Source organism: Balaenoptera physalus (assembly GCF_965194825.1).
Source record: "Balaenoptera physalus genome assembly, chromosome: 11".
NCBI lineage: Eukaryota > Metazoa > Chordata > Mammalia > Artiodactyla > Balaenopteridae > Balaenoptera > Balaenoptera physalus.
The window spans coordinates 74,406,810-74,423,971 of record NC_138896.1 but is presented as its reverse complement, the minus strand read 5'-3'; the positions used below and the strand labels follow the sequence as shown (position 1 = coordinate 74,423,971).

Below are 17,162 nucleotides of genomic sequence, written 5' to 3'. Positions count from 1 at the left end.
AGAGGAGAAAACTGTTGGTTAGGCAACCAGTAGTGTCTGCCATACAGTGGCCAAAGAACAGGCAGAACGAGAGTAGGAGTGTGTCCAGACAGGCGGGAAGAAAGTCAGAATGGAATGATGTCAAGGGAAGCATGGAGAAAAGATTCAGGGAGAGAATGATCAAGACTGTTAATGACATAGATAGGGTCAGGAAGGAAAGCACTGAAAAGTGACCACTGGATTGGACAACCAGAAGATCTTTATTGATCTTAGCAAGAGCAATTTTATTTTGTAGACAGCACATGAGAACAATTATACAAAATATGAAGTTATTTATAAATCATTATCTGCCACTGATGCCAAGTGCTAGAGCTAATTCCTAGCATTGGGATTGGTTTTCCTGGAATCCAGGTAACTAGGTGACTGATAAGAGGGGGCAATGGGGTTTTGATTTATTGCTGAACAGTAAAATAAGTTTACTGAGACAGAACCCAGTTCTGAGCTCAAGTTCAAACACAGCCACATCCTGAGACCTAAGTTACAGACAGACAAGAGGTCATGATTATGGGACAAATGTTTGTATATCCTCATCTATTTGCTGGTCCACACATGTCTCCACATATGTTCAGATATGTCTACTTACCCAATCAATTCCCACCTCCTCCTCTCTATCTCGGCACATTTACTGTCTAGCTTTGTAAGCAACTGTCTGCAGGAAGCAACTCTGTGCAGGAAGCAGCTCTTTGCAGGAGGCTTTTTGTCTTGTCACTTTAGCAAAGCTATATTTTAACTAACCTTTACACCAGATGCCCCCCATGCTTAACTAGCCTCCAGCCCAAACACACCTTTTAAGTCTTTTGATCACACAATGCCTTGCCTAATCTATTGACTCTTTTCTTAGATTAAAGAAGTAAAAATGAAGAATAATGAACAGATGAGTAGATCTTTTCCCCAGCCTTCCCTTCAGTAATCCTTCAAGCAAACTACATGAACAAGATAGCATCTAAAAGGGGACTTCCCTGGCAGTCCAGTGGTTAAGACTCCATGCTTCCACTGCAGGGGGCACGGGTTTGATCCCTGGTCCGGGATTTAAGATCTCTGGTCAGGAAACTAAGATCCCGCATCCACATGGCATGGCCAAAAAAAAAAAAAAAAGATAGCATCTAAAGGAAGATCATGGGGAGTCTGCACACAGCAGAAAGTGAGAAAGAATCTGACCCCCTACCTTAATGATGAACTGAGATTATTTCCCCTTTTCTCTTTAAAAACTTTGATGGCCTAGGAACTTCCCTGGTGGCGCAGTGGTTAAGACACTGCCTGCCAATGCAGGGGACATGGGTTTGAGCCCTGGTCCAGGAAGATCCCACATGCCTTGGAGCAACTAAGCCCATGCGCCGCAACTACTGAGCCTACGCTCTAGAGCCCGCGAGCCGCAGCTACTGAGTCCGTGTGCCACAACTACTGAAGCCCGCGTGCCTAGAGCCCGTGCTCCGCAACAAGAGAAGCCACCACAATGAGAAGCCCACGCACTGCAACCAAGAGTAGACCCCGCTCGCCACAACCAGAGAAAGCCGGCGTGCAGCAATGAGGACCCAACGCAGCCAAATAAATTAATAAATAATAAATTTAAAAAAAAAGAAAACCTTTATAAAAAAAATTAAAACCTTCATGGCCTAGCAGAATCTTTGGAGTTGGTTCTGGGACACAGGTCCACCTTCTCCCCAGGTTGCCAGCCTCCTGAATAAAGCAACATTTCCCTTTCCAACCAACTCTAGTCTCTCGAGTACTGGCTTTTAAGCAGTGAGCAGCCAAACCTGAGTTTGGTAACAGCTTCACATATATACATAATTATCTATAGACAAGTCCAGGTTCTGCCACTTGCTGCTGGAATACCTCTCTTGGTCTACATTTTTGCCTCTCATAGAGTTGTTATGAGGCTCAAGTGAGATCATGTGTATAAATAAAAATGTATATGTATGTAAGATAATTGTTATTACAGCTAGACATCCTTTACTTTCTCCACACATAATGTTGCCAGGTAGCGATTGATTCCCAAGTATTCGGATGAGTACAATTTTTAAGATATATTTATACTGCATGATTCCAACTAGATGACATTCTGGAAAAGGCAAAACTATGGAGACAGTAAAAAGATCAGTGTTTGCCAGGGTTTGGGAGTGGGGGAGGGATGAATAGGCAAAGCACAGAGGTTCTTTAGGGATGTGAAACTACTCTGTTTACCATGATAATGGATACATGTCATTATACATTTATCCAAACCCATAGAATGTATAAAACCAATAGTGAACCATAATGCAAACTATGGATTTAAGGTGATTATGATGCGTCAATGTAGGTTCAGCCATTGTAACAAATGTACCACTCTGGTGAGGAATGTTGTTAATAGATGAGGCTGTGCATGTGTGGGGGCAGTGGGTATACAGAAATCTCTGTACCTTCCTTTTCATTTCACTGTGAACCTACAAGTGCTCTAAAAACACTGTCTTTTTAAAAAAGAGAGAGAGAGAAAATGGAAAAAAAATAAATGGGCCAATTAAATACCTTGAATCCTTTGGCTAAATTCATTTGTTCAATTAACAATATATATTGAGTCAGACCTTGGCTGGGCTCTGGATAAAATGGGAAGTAAAATTACTTTCTGAACATATAATGGAATAGTAGATAGCCATTCAAAATGATTGTGTAGTTCTGTATTTATTGATCTGGAAGATGTTCATTGTATTCTATGACAAGAGTAGGTTATAAATAATAATATATTATGAACCCAATACAAATATATTTCAAGGGAAAAAGTCTGAAAAGTTCTACATCAAAACAAATGTAACAGTAGCTACTCCTGGACACTATGTTTTTTTAATTATTTGTATGTTTTAGTTTTCTGCAATGGGTGTGTATTTGCTTATGTGGGAAACTATGTATGTAAGTAAATGAAATAATGATTAAAAGGAAAGGAAATAGGGCTTCCCTCGTGGCACATTGGTTAAGAATCTGCCTGCCAATGCAGGGAACACGGGTTCGAGCCCTGGTCCAGGAAGATCCCACATGCTGCAGAGCAACTAAGCCCGTGCACCACAACTATTGAGCCTGTGCTCTAGGGTCCGCGTGCCACAACTACTGAGCCTGCACTCTAGGGCCCGCGAGCCACAACTACTGAAGCCCGTGCGCCTAGATGCCGTGCTCCGCAACAACAGACGCCACCGCAATGAGAAGCCTGCGCACCGCACAGAAGAGTAGCCCCCGCTGGCGCCCACGTGCAGCAACAAAGACACGATACAGCCAAAAATAAATAAATTTTTTTTTTTAAAAAAGGAAAGGAAATACAAAAAATTAAGGCTGATGCTCTTTAAGGCAATCTGATTCACTTCTGACTGCAGCTGTCCCCTCTGTCCACCCCCCACTGGAGCCAGCCTCTCTGGGTCACTATTTATTTATGTATTTGGCTGCGTCGGGTCTTAGTTGTGGCACGCAGGATCTTCGTTGCGGCATGTAGGATCTTTCGTTGTGGCACGCGTGCTTCTCTCTAGTTGTGGCGTGCGGAATCCACAGCGTGCAGGCTCAGTAGCCCCGCGGCATGTGGGATCTTAGTTCACTGACCAGGGATCAAACCCGCGTCCCCTGCATTGGAAGGCAGATTCTTAACCACTGGACCACCAGGGAAGTCCCTCTGGGTCACTTTTTAAAGTCCAGCCTGTTAAGGCACTGTTGGATTGGAAGCCAGGAGAGCCCCACTGCAACAGGCAGGGAGCCAGGCTAGGAATGTGAAACTGAGAATGTGAAACAGGCTGAGCCATTTCAGGGTGCTCTTAAAATATGAAAAAACGACTTTTTCCATTCCAAAAATAATTCAGGAAGTCAAGTCTGGGGAGGAAGCTTCAGTCTAACAGTGAAATCTGGGAAAGGTACAGGAAGTACACAACTTGAAAGATATATTGCAAAGATTTATTTTGCCTTACAACATTCAGCAGACTATGGCTGTTTCTGTGATTATTTTTATAGATTGAGGGCCCAAAAAATAGTATCTCACTGGGTACATTCATCTTCCCAACCATTCTAAGACATGGCACCAGATCTGTCTTTGTTGCCATCGAACCATTCAAAGCAGACTCGACATTAGCCTTTCTAGCCTGTGAAATAAAAAAAGCAGGAATTGCAGGGAAGTTTGTGCTCTTGGGGGCACAGAGGACTTTTCTTCCACTGCTTTGCAGTTTGGAAAGTTCCCATCCATTCGGGTTCCACTCAAAGAAGCTTTTTCCAGACCCCAGAACAAATTGTAGCCAGAAGCTCTGCTCTTTGTCAGGAGGCAATTGCAGCCCAGACTTAGCCAGGATCTTGCCCTCTACTCTCAGAGAACAAATTCACTTTATGTGTAGGGATCCTGGTTCTTCTTTTACCTGGGGATGGGACATAGCCCCTGGTTCTTTCCAGAAAGCCCCCAACTGTCCTGAGGTTTCTGTTTTGTTTTGTTTTGTTTTTTAATAAATTTATTTTATTTATTTATTTTTGGCTGCATTTGGTCTTCGTTGCTGCGTGTGGGCTTTCTCTAGTTGCGGCGAGCGGGGGAGCTACTCTTCGTTGTGGTGCGCGGGCTTCTCATTGCAGTAGCTTCTCTTGTTGTGGAGCACAGGCTCTAGGCACATGGGCTTCAGTAGTTGTGGTACACGGGCTCAGTAGTTGTGGTGCACGGGCTCAGTAGTTGTGGCGCACGGGCTCAGTAGTTGTGGCACATGGGCTTAGTTGCTCCGAGGCATGTGGGATCTTCCTGGACCAGGGCTCGAAACCATGTCCCCTGCATTGGCAGGAGGATTCTTAACCACTGCACCACCAGGGAAGCCTGAGGTTTCTGTTTTGCTTTCACCATTGTACAGGTTATATCTGATCTCTGGATATCACTTCTTCCCAGTATCAGTGATTGAAATGTTTCAGTCTTTCCTCTTCCCTTTTCCTTCTCTTTAGCCACTGTAGTTTAGTGAAGCAAAATAAATAGGCCTCTGTCTCCATTGTCGGAGACCCAGGCAATTAAACTTTTGAGGGGCTGCACACAAGTTAGAGATCTATGAACCCTCATAGGAAGTTAAAGCCAAGGCGCATGGTACCTATTTTGTGATCAGATATTGTTTTCCTTTGTTAGAGATCAACTTTCCTTCCTTTTAAGGCAAAGAATCCCTTATGCGAACCATCACAACAATCCCGATGACTACAAAGAGGATAATGCAACTGTTCTATATCTTGAATGTGGTGGTTGCACAACTGTATGGGGATTTTAAAACTCATAAAACTATCTCTGAAAAAGGCCAATTTTTACTGTACATAAATTATACCTCAATTGAGAACACCAACAACAATCTGGTTTAAGTAACATGCAAAAATGTGTAAGATACAATGCTAAAGTGGGGGGAAAATGACAGCATCTACAGCTTATGTTGATATATGAATAAGGAGGAGGATATCAGAATTTAGAACTGTGCTTTGTTGAATAAGGAGATAATTTTCCCTTTCAAAAGTTTACTTGTAATTGATGCTATGAGTTTTTTGAGCTGTAAATACGTTTTAAAACTTAAAGATGAGTGTTTATAAAATGTGTGGAGCTGAACACTTAAAATTAGTTCGTTTTATGCACTTTATATATCAATTACAAAGTTTTTAAAGAAGGCTTAAAGAAAAGTTGCGGGTGATGGTCACAAGAGTGTACATCCAAATGAAAAAAAAAAATTCACCCAAATGAAAAAAATTCATCCACTTAAAATTTATACAGTCTACCGTATAGTACACCTTAATTTAAAAAATACATAAATTTAAGTCTTCTGGGGATGTGGTGGACACGCGGTCAAAGCCCGACGGCGATGACTCATACCCAGAACAGGCCTCCTGGAGCGCAGCCCACCCCCGCAGTACCTGCTCTCGCTCTGCCTGCGGCCGGGACGCCTGCAGGGGGCGCCCGAGTCTCTCGGGGGAGTTGCGACCCCGCACAAAGACCCGCGGCTCCCGAGAACCCGGGGCCTTGGGGCCCAAGGTGGGGAAGGACGTGGGAGTCCCCGCCCCTCCCGCCCCCCAGCGAGTCGGGGAATCGCCGCCTCTGGCCACCCAGCCACACCACTCCCCGCCGGCCGCGCTGACGTCACCGCCCCGCCTCCCCGCCTCGCTCCGCCGTTCCCGCCCCGCCCCCTTTCCCGGCTGGCGCCGCGGTGAGGCTCCTCGCCCTCAGCTTCTGCCTGTCGCCCCAAGATGGCGGACACAATGAACCGGTGCCGCGCCGGTTGGCCCTGAGGCGACCGTGAGGAGGACCGGTCTGCGAGACCCCATAGTCCCGGCAGAAGAGTGTTGCACAAGCAGGAAGAGGAAGAGGAGGAGGAGGCCCAACTGTCGGCCGCTCTCCAGCCCGCCGCCGGCGCGGCGCCGCGCCCGCCCCGCCCGGGTCGGCCCCTCGGCAGCCCGCCCGTTCGCCGGGCTCCGCCCCGGCTCTGCGCCGCCGCCGCCTCCAGCAGCCGCCGCCATGAAGCTGACCGACAGCGTGCTGCGGAGCTTCCGCGTCGCTAAGGTGTTCCGCGAGAACTCGGACAAGATTAACTGCTTCGACTTCAGCCCCAACGGCGAGACGGTCATCTCGAGCAGCGACGACGACTCCATCGTGCTCTATGACTGCCAGGAGGGCAAGTGAGTGCACCGGTGGCCTTGGGCCCGGGTCTGAGTCCCTCCCGCCCTCCCCGTCGTGGCCCTGCGCTCCCCCCGCGGCCCGCCCTCTAACCCGGTCTGGTCCGCGGCCTGTATTGCACACGCTCCTGCCAGGGCTGCGTCCCCTCCGAAGCCGTCCGGGAGACCTTTTTTTTTTTCTTTTAAAATAACGATAGCAATAATAGTAATCATATTTTTGTTTTGTCTGTCTTCGGTCTCCTCACAGAGAGCCTTAGCATCTCTGGCCAAACCACACCTTGACCTTGACCTTTAAACGCAGGGTCCGCCCACCGCTGCCCCAGCTGGTAGCTTTTCCGCTACTCTGACTCCGTTGAAGGTGCCAGTCGGCTGTGGCCCCCGCGCAGAACCGCAGAGGCTGCTCTGCTGCTTCGTTCAACAGCGGCAGCTCGCTCTCTCTGCGCTCTGCTCGGTGACCTCGATTCAGCCCTGGCACTTCACCCGTCCCCTGCCCCTCAGCTTCCCGCCGCCTTTTTGCCGGAAGGCCGCGTGGGTTGCAGTTGTTAGCTGTCAGGATTTATTTGTTGCCTCTTTGGGCCCCCGACTTTTCCTTTCTGGTCCAAATCATTCTTTTGCTCCCTCAGTCCCGATGCCCACGTTTATAGTTAACTTTTTACCTGCATCCGAAACTTTTCCTTTTTGCCAGACACACCTGGCTGTCGCTCCCAACCTGAATGTGAACCTCCTAGTAGAACAAAGAAAGCATCGTCTAACAATTTCGTGTTTCTTCTTATACTTTTTTTTAAAATTACACTTTATGGTCCGCTTGGACTTATCATAATTCCGAGTCTGATCATGACATTTCTAGGTTGTCCCAAGTCCTCTGGAGACCCACCACACCTGTATCTCTGCAAAATCTTAAAAGCACAGCTTTTTGCCTTTTTCCCTGGGGACCTGTCAGCTTTCCCCTCACCCCCGCCCCAGACTTGCTTTCTCTAAATCCTTGCTAAATTGTGATCTCCTTTTTGAATCCTTGGGTTTTTCTTTACCTTCTCCAGCTGTTTCTTTTGTCTGCTTTGTTTAAACCAATGTCTTCTATAAGCTTTCTTTTGGAACTTGTCTTTTCATTTGTAAATTTGGTTATCTAAAGTAATGCTGTATTGGTCTGAGCTATACTGTTCTGCCCAATTTTTTCCCATTTGGGCTGTGGAAAAAGTATTATGTAACTGGCTCTGGATCTGCTTGCGGTATGTGGAAGAGTGGCCTATAGTGGTGGTCCTGAGGGAAGAGAGAATTGTTAGCTGGACTGATGCTGAGAGATGTGAGTCAATGTTATTCATTTCATAGATGGGTTTTCGTCCAGGTCCGGCCACTTGCATTAGCCTGGAATAGAGAGTAACGTATAAAGCTAGGGTGGAGATTGGGGTTGTGGGGTCCTGGAGCTAGAAGTAAATTGAAGCTGACTTGCTTGAAATGTTTAGTGCTTGTGCACAGATTAGAACCTCTCCCTGGATGAATTTGAGGATGGAGATGTATATCCTCATTCAAAGAAAATGAAGGTTGTAGCAGCATTTCTTCACAGTTTGTCTCCAAATACTGCATAATTTCCGCGGTTGGTAGGAATGACATTGACTTGAAGGCTGTCTTGTTAAAAGTAAAATGTTAATTTTATAACATAATGCAGTTTATTCATTCATGTAGCATTTTTACATAATTACAAACTTGCAGAAAAGTTACAGCATTGTTTCAAAGAACTCCCAGGATCCAATAATTGGTTACATTTTGCTCTGTTTGCTTTGTCATTCTCTGTAGATACACACACACACACACACACACATATATATATATGTACACACACACACACACACACACATATATATATATATTTTTTTTTTTTTTCTTTCCCTGAACCATTAGAGAGTAATTTGGAGGTACCAAGCCCCTTTATCCTAAACACTTCGGCATGGATTTCCTAAGCACAAGGACGTTTTCTTAGGTAACCAGAGTACAGTTATCCAAATAAGGGAATTTAACATTGATACAATAGTATACAGCACGCTCTTTAAAATATTCATATGGATTAATTGTGACCTTGTTTCATTGTGATCTGTGGTCAGAGAGTGACCTGATAGGAGACCTGGGTTCTAGTTTGGCCTTGTGACCAGGTATGTGACATTGGTCAGATCACTTCTCTGGCCTCTAGGAGTCCGTGATCCTAAGTGGTAATGTGAAGAAAAAATTTGCCACTAGTGTAGGTCAAACCAACATTGGAAGAAAAGTAACATTTTCTTGGAAGGCACAGTATCTATTACATGGTACTAATGTTGGGAGTTTGAAAATGGCTAAAACAAGATTCTTTATGCTTAATATTTTCCATGTGTACTGTTCACTTAAACTTTCTTTATAATAGAGTTCATCCATTGAGTGATTTTTAAAAATTTTTTTAATTTTAATTTTTTGGCTGCACTACATAGCATGTAGGATCTTAGTTCCCCAATCAGGGATCAAACCTGCGATCCCTGCATTGGAAGCACAGAGTCTTAACCACTGGGCCTCCAGGGAAGTCCCGAGTGTTTTTTTTTTAATTTGAAAGTATACAAAGGATATTATCTGTGGTAGGTGATGCGAATTATTCAGAGAGAAGGATTTAATATTATTTATTCGTACCTGATCACCAGAATCATAGTTTGTGCAGAGAAGCTTACCACAATATTCGTGAAAGAATGTTATGCATAAGCTCTGTAAGATCCTCTGAAATGGATGCATTAGGATCTTGCTTTCAAACTAGGAAATGATATGAGGTAAAAGATTTGTGTTATTAAGAACAAAATCTCAGGTTAATATTATGGATATATTTGGATATGGATATATTTGAGACAAATAGGCCGTATATAAGTGAAACTGCAAATTTTCCTTTAACATTGGTTCTTCAGGCTCTGTCTTCATTATTGTAGGGTAAATACTGAGATAAGTAAGCTTCTGTTTCCATTGGTAGGAGCAAAGTCAACTATCTTTTGAGAGCAAGCACACATTCACACGCACGTTCACTCACTCACTGGTTACCACACAGTAACTACATGGCAGAACCCAGGGTGGTGGACTTGACAAGGTAGCATTTGAGCTGCTCTTTTTGTTTATCTGATCTTTCAGTAAAGGTAAAAATGTGGAAAATTCAGTGCATTTGGAGTGAGAAGTCTTGTTTGTAAATAGGTTTAATATAAGGAAACCCTTGACGTCACAGAAATTGAAAGTGCAAATGATTAAAGTTCCCTGAGTCATCTGATTATTTAGCATCTAGGTTTCAAGAGGTTTTTACATTGAGAGGGTGAGCTTCTTTTTCATAAATTAAATTCTTGAAAAACATTAATATAGGATTTATGAAATTCTCCTATACCTAAATGTAGAATATTATGAAGTTTTTGGTTAAATATTTTGCTGAGATCAGTTTCAGCTTGATCTTCAAGGTGCTATAGAAGAAGATAACATTTAAGGAACTTCAACAAATGGACTGATAACTTCTAACTTAGAAATATGTGATTTTACATTTAAGTAAAGAGAAAAGAATCAATGACTAGTTTTGTTAGGGAGAGTGAGGTTTGTCTTGTAAAAGGCTCAGTAAGTGCTTTGGACCTGTAAGATAGAGAGGATGGAAATATTAGGTTATATTAGGAAAGGCAGTTTTGCATCTGGTTTCAGTTTTGATAAATCATTTCTTCTTAAAGAAAGAGCTTCTTTCCAAGCGAATGGCTTAAGTTCTGGCCTCATTGGTCTGGCCTATTCCCATTTTCCTCTTTCTTGTAAGTTATGACTTGTTTTGTGTGTCTTTCTTCCCAAATAGATGTACTTCCTCTCAAAGCTTACTTTTGAACATTGTAGTAAAGGCTGATTTGAGCCCTCAGATTTACTTCCACTTCCTAACTTTGGCATTTGGTATTCAGAGGTGAAAGGCTGTTGCACTTGATTGATTCTGTTTGTTTCCACCCTTTTGGAAGAAATTCTGTTTCTTTTCAGTGTTAGAGCTTACCAAGAATCTTCACCCTTCCCACATCATTGAAGTGCTTCTCTTTATATGAAGATCCTAGATTTTGGTGATGGAGGATTTTGATGGTTTTCTTTCTCTGTCCATTTCCTCGTCAGACCAAAGAGAACCCTGTACAGTAAGAAATATGGCGTGGACCTCATCAGATACACTCATGCAGCAAACACAGTCGTTTACAGCTCTAACAAAATAGACGGTAAGCAAGCCTTCTTTTTAGGAAGTTATGGTCATGGTTTCCTTTGTTAAATCATTCACGGAATCTTTGTACTTCTGTTTGGTTATAGTTACTTTAAATTCTCCTATGATGTTAGCTGTGCTAACATTGTTATGACTGAAGGGATGCTGGAAGCAAGCAAGCCATTAGTACTTTTGAAGGACTTGAAACTGAGTATTCAAGGTCTCCAGTTTAGAGTGGAGAGTGGAAATAGGAAGCCACGAATTGTATTTACGGTTTGAACTTCTTGAAACTTGAATACTTTTAGAAGAAATAAAAGGAAAGAATACTTGACAGCAAGTGGTAAACAATGCTACCTTCCCGTTCAAAATATATAGATTTGAGAAAAGTTTTACAGATGCTTGAGTTATGGTGGTTTAGCAGACATTAGAAGAGTTTTTGGTGTGTGCCCAACCATTTATGGTCTGTGTCACAAAGGACAGTATACTGACCTTAGTTATCTTTGATTCCAGGGAAACTTTTTGATTTGAATTTTATCCCTTTTTCCTTTCATTTATTTATCTTATTTTTTTTGGCCGCACTGCACACATGTGAGATCTTAGTTCCCCAACCAGGGATCAAACCCTTGGCCCCTGCATTGGCAGCGTGGAGTCTTAGCCACTGGGCCACCAGGGAAGTCTCTCCCTTTTTCCTTTTAAATAAAGTTAATGTCTTTGAAGAATAAAGGCTTATTTTTAGAAATTAAACTTGTGAATTTCTTTCTCTAATAAAGGATCTCTGCCTTTACCTGCTTTTCCCCTGGGATAAGTCATTCTCAGTTGACAGATTGTCTTGGAATTGAGCTATAACTTTCATGTTAGGACTCTTTTTTTTTTTTTAACTTATCTCACTGATTTATTGATTGTTTCATTTTTAGCAGTACGATTTTTCTAATGTCATTCAACAAAGATTGCTTAGACCGCTATTTTGGTTATGCCTATCTCAGAGCAGATGGGTAGAAGTCTTTTCTTTTTTTTTTTTTTTTTTTTAAATGAGACTTTTCTGCCTGTACTTGATTTTTAGTAAGTATATCGTTTATACTTTTCATGCCTCTATTTCAGAAGTGGTTTTCTAAGTAAGCAGTGCAATTGATGCTTTTGGACAAGAATATAAAACAGGATCTTGAGGAAATATATCTCTGTGATCATCTGAATGAATGGTATATTTCTTCTATTGGGGTATATTTCTTCTGTTGGGGTGTTTTTCTGGGTGATTAAATGAGGATTCTCCAAATATGGTGCAAGATGAGGCAAATGTGTGGCACTTGCAGCTTTGCTGCCAGGCCTCTGCTGTGAGGATGTTGCTTTTCCTGTCTCGAGTGCATCCATCCTGAAGAGTTCCTCCAACGCTCCGTATCATTTTGCCTGATTCCAGGCTGAGGTAGTAGTTTGTACAGTTTGAGGGTCTATGATACCACCCGGTACAGGAGATAACTGTACAGGCCACTGCCTTGCCAGGAACAGCGCGCCAGCTACCGAGTGGGGCGGAGAGGATGGCGACGCCCTGCTCATCTCTGGGAAAACCAGGTAATGGGGAGGAAGTCTTTTTCTGCTTAGGGCAGGTGAGTAGTTCCTAGCAGTAGAACAACCAGGAATACTTTATAGTTGTCATTCGAGAACTTTGAAGATGTTTTCAAGGAAAACCATGTTTAGTTTTGGAACATACAAAGAATGCCTTTTTCCCTCTCCCAGGTTAAATGCCCTTTTATTAGTACCCCTGTGAACCACTGGGATTACTTGGTGCTTTCAGCCTCTTTGTTCCTGTGTTGTGTTTGCCTCCAGAATGTTCTTTCTATGCTTTCCTTTCTGTAATTTGGCCCCATTTCCTATTACCTTTTTCTCAACAATTGTTTCTTATTCCTAGTCTTTTCAGGGGCATAGTACTTTCCAGTTCTGTTCTTTATGGCACTTCATTCCCTTCCCACCACCATCATTTTTTGTTTTACTTTTTCAGAAGGAATCATTTGGTTTTTAAGAGTATTTGTCTTGTTTTCCCCAAGCACAAATCTCTGTGATTATTTCTTTCTTGGAATTTGTCAAATTCTCACTGCTATGACGTGGTATAGTTCATGATTTTGATTTTTAAATGTCTTGCGATCTTTTTAACCTAAATTTTCTCATTTCTTCTTTTGGCCACTTTATAATTCACTTTTCTGCATAAGGGACCATTGGATAGTTGGTTAATTAGAAAAGAAGTAGTAGAACATTACTTCTCTTTCCATTTTATTTAGTTTTAATGTAAATTGTGCATCCAGTTTACATTCAGATGAGGTGAGGGTTGGGTTGACATGCTGTTGGAGAACGCTGGACAAAAGTATCTTATGCCAGAGTCCAGCCTGATCCTCAGCGCAGCATGGCTGTTTAATTCTTTGAGTCTGTTTCCTCAGTAGCCATATGTTTTTCTTTAAGGTTTGCCATTCTGTGGGCATTAAAACTGTTGTGGTTTTTTTTTTGGGGGGGGGAGCGCATATTTGCAGGACAAGTTTCATTGTAACTATGCAGAAGTCAAAGATTGGCAGCAATAGTGATTTTAAACATTGCTTTACAACGCTGTCAACTTGAGAACTCTGCTTTTGAATTACGTGAAATCTCTAGTCCCGTGAAAAGGAGTTATTCACTATTATTTATTCATACCTTGCTTGGGTTATGGAAAACAATGAATTCTTTGACCTTGTCTTTTCAAAATGAAAATGCAAAGTAAATTCCTTTAAAAATAGTAGGATATCATCATGCCTTATTTATCTTCTTACAGATACTATCCGTTACCTGTCCTTGCATGACAACAAATACATCAGATACTTTCCTGGACATAGCAAAAGGTAAGACGCAAGTGTTACAGAAGTAGATAGTTCTTTTATCCCTGAGGTTATCCAGAGAATGAAAGAGTGGAGAGATTTTATTAGTGAACTGAAGCTAGTTTCTCACTGCTGTTTGGCATACCTCTTAATCTTCTCTTGTTAACCTTCCCTAAACAGTCAACTCATGATTAATCGAGGTTGTAGAGGCCAGGGGTAGGACTTCATAGATAAACCGAAACCTCAGTTAAAACATTAATAGGAAGAATGTGGATTAAAGATATTCAGTGGAAACCTATGTAGTAAAAATAACATTTGGCATTTAGGGATCCCAAATATCAGACATCCCTTAATGGAAGTACATTTACATGTTTGAGGCCTTCCAGTGTAGGTGGCCCCCATTTCCGCATGCCCCTGCTCTACATAAATGTGTTCCACATGAAGAGCTTAATGAGGATGTAAAAAAAAATTAATAAAAGTGTTGGCTTCCCTGGTGGCGCAGTGGTTAAGAATCCTCCTGCCGATTCAGGGGACATGGGTTCGAGCCCTGGTCCAGGAAGATCCCACACGCCGTGGAGCAGCTAAGCCTGTGCGCCACAACCACTGATCCTGCACTCTATAGCCTGCGAGTCACAACTAAGCCTGCGTGCCACAACTACTGAAGCCCACGTGCCTAGAGCCCATGCTCCGCAAAACAGAAGCCACTGCAGTGAGAAGTCTGCACACCGCAACAAAGAGTAGTTCCCGCTCACCGCAGCTAAAGAAAGCCCGCGTGCAGCAACAAAGACCCAACGCAGCCAAAAATAAATAAATAAATAAATGTATTAAAAAATAATAATTGTCCTTTCATACTTTTTGAAAGTCAAGAAACTTGTTTCCTTATTTTTTTTTTAAGGTATATATTTATTTATTTTATTTTTATTTTTTTTGGCTGCGTTGGGTCTTTGTTGCTGCGTGCGGGCTTTCTCTAGTTGCGGCCCTCGGGGGCTACTCTTCCTTGCGGTGCGCAGGTTTCTCATTGCGGTGGCTTCTCTTGTTGCGGAGCACGGGGTCTAGGCGCATGGGCTTCAGTAGTTGCGGTGCGTGGGCTCTAGGGCATGAGGGCTTCAGTATTTGTGGCGTGCGAGCTCAGTAGTTGTGGCTTGCGGGCTCTAGAGTGCAGGCTCAGTAGTTGTGGCGCGTGGGCTTAATTGCTCCGTGGTATGTGGGATCTTCTCAGAGCAGGGATCGAACCCGTGTCCCCTGCATTGGCAGGCAGATTCTTAACCACTGAGCCACCAGGGAAGTCCCCCTTATTCCGTTCTGTAATGCAGGTTGCTTCTCTCTGTCTCTTATCTCAATTCCCCTGGTATTTTTCCTCCCGTTTTTCAAGTTTGGGCTGAATGTTAAACACATTTTCCCTTGGATGATATATTAATCATTGGTGCTTCCCTTTGCAAATGTACAGTAATCCTGTATAGCTTGGAGTGGTTCAGAGCCCTGACAGGAGATAGACCGAGAGCACCGTTTTCAGCTGCACTTCTGATTGGGCAAGGGCATTTCTGTGTTGCTGAAGATAAGAGGTGGCAGCTGTTGGTTACTGTGTAGTTCAAAGAATGGCTTGTGACAAGTAGATGTTTTTGCTTGTTTATAGTCAAATTAATGTTCACAAATATACTGTCTGTAATTAAGAGTTGATTGCAGTTGTTTGAAATTCTTTCCAGTCTTCCCAGTTGCCCAATCTCTTGACCTCCTGACCTCCGGATTCTTAATAGATGACTTTGTCCCTCCCTTTTTGAGAAAATCAAGGCCATCCAAAATGAGTTCTTTTCAACTCCTATCTCTTTCACCTAAACTTCTCTCTTCCTTAGAACACTTTCCCTGAGAAAGAAGTAGCCTTTTCTTCTTTGAGAAAACCACCCCCTCTGTTTTTACTTTTACTTCCGTCTCCTTACTGGACTTTGCTGCCCACAAACTTAGTCGGTATTCTAAATTTATTTATTTTTATTTATTTTATTTTTGGCTGCATTGCATCTTCATTGCTGCACGTGGGGTTTCTCTAGTTGTGGTGAGCGGGAGCTACTCTTCACTGTGGTGTGCAGGCTTCTTATTGCGATGGCTTCTCTTGTGGAGCATGGGCTCTAGGCACGTGGGCTTCAGTAGTTGTGGCACTTGGGCTCAGTAGTTGTGGCTCACGGGCTCTAGAGCACAGGCTCAGTAGTTGGTGGCGCACGGGCTTAGTTGCTCCGTGGCATGTGGGATCTTCCCCGGGCCGGGGCTTGAACCCAGCAGGCGAATTCTTAACCACTGTGCCACCAGGGAAGCTCTACTCACCAGGGGAGCCCTACTCGGTCTTCTTTATCTTCCTTATCTTAAATTTATTTCTTGAGCATGTCACCCACTTCTTTTTTTTTTTTTTTTTTAATTTTTATTTATTTATTTATTTATTTATGGCTGTGTTGGGTCTTCGTTTCTGTGCGAGGGCTTTCTCTAGTTGTGGCGAGCGGGGGCCACTCTTCATCGCGGTGCGCGGGCCTCTCACTGTCGCGGCCTCTCTTGTTGCGGAGCACAGGCTCCAGACGCGCAGGCTCAGTAATTGTGGCTCACGGGCCTAGTTGCTCCGCGGCATGTGGGATCTTCCCAGACCAGGGCTCGAACCCGTGTCCCCTGCATTGGCAGGCAGATTCTCAACCACTGCGCCACCAGGGAAGCCCTCACCCACTTCTTTTCAACGTCAAACATAAAAGAATAATCTGCATATTCCCTTCTCCACCTCCTCATACTCACTCACTGTTTAACTCACTCATCCAAGCCAAGCTGTTTACTCCCCTTTCCCTGCTGCCTCCAGGTAAAATCCACTGCCTGGAGCTTTTTTTGGTGCTTAACCTCTCAGTAAAACTTTTTTTTTCCTTTGGCTTCTCATCTTGGTTCTGTTTTTGCTATTTTTTGCCTCTCTTTCTCTTTTTGACTCTAAACAAGGTTCTACCCTAGCTTTTTTCTCCTCCTCTTGGTATTTGGGCCATCACTGATTTCATTCACCTCAGATAGCTTCCCAAATCAGTATTTTCAGCCCATGATTTCCAGACTCAACTTCTACCTACAGGTCCAATACTCCATCCATCGTTAAATTCCTTGGGCCAGCTCTTCTGTCTGCCTCATGTTTCTTCACCTCTGTCCCTTCCAATTCTCCCAACTCAAAGGCTCTGTTACCTGTTCACTACTTTTTCCCTGCCTTCACATCCAGTGAGTTGTTAAATCCCGTTGATTCTACTTAGGTTTAACCTCGTGTGTCATTCTGCTCCATACGCCTTTACTTCTGTCCTAGCTCAGGTAAATTATTGTCAACTCCTTATCTCCCCATCCCTCAGCATCCTGCTTCTGCACCCTGTTTTTACAGTTCTGACCACAGCCTTCCTCGAGAAACCTTGGAGTCAGATTCTTTTCCCTCTGCCTGACCCATTTTCCCAGTGTTATCTCCCACCACTCCAGTTGAAGTGAATTCTGGGCTG

General features: G+C 43.3%; 1 protein-coding gene across 3 annotated transcripts in view; it reads left to right on the top strand.

Annotated features, from left to right (window-relative positions):
- The first annotated feature begins 6,174 nt into the window (after nt 1-6,174).
- WDR82 (WD repeat domain 82) overlaps nt 6,175-17,162 on the top strand; it is a 30,767-nt gene continuing 19,779 nt past the window's right edge. Inside the window, exons 1-3 of one of the 3 annotated variants that reach the window (XM_082414548.1) lie at nt 6,175-6,651; nt 10,765-10,862; nt 13,632-13,698. In XM_082414548.1, the coding sequence (XP_082270674.1) occupies nt 6,491-6,651; nt 10,765-10,862; nt 13,632-13,698 (326 nt within the window). In that variant the 5' untranslated portion in view covers nt 6,175-6,490. The remainder of the gene's footprint in view (nt 6,652-10,764; nt 10,863-13,631; nt 13,699-17,162) is intronic. The other 2 variants (XM_082414547.1, XM_082414546.1) reach the window with 2 other exon arrangements.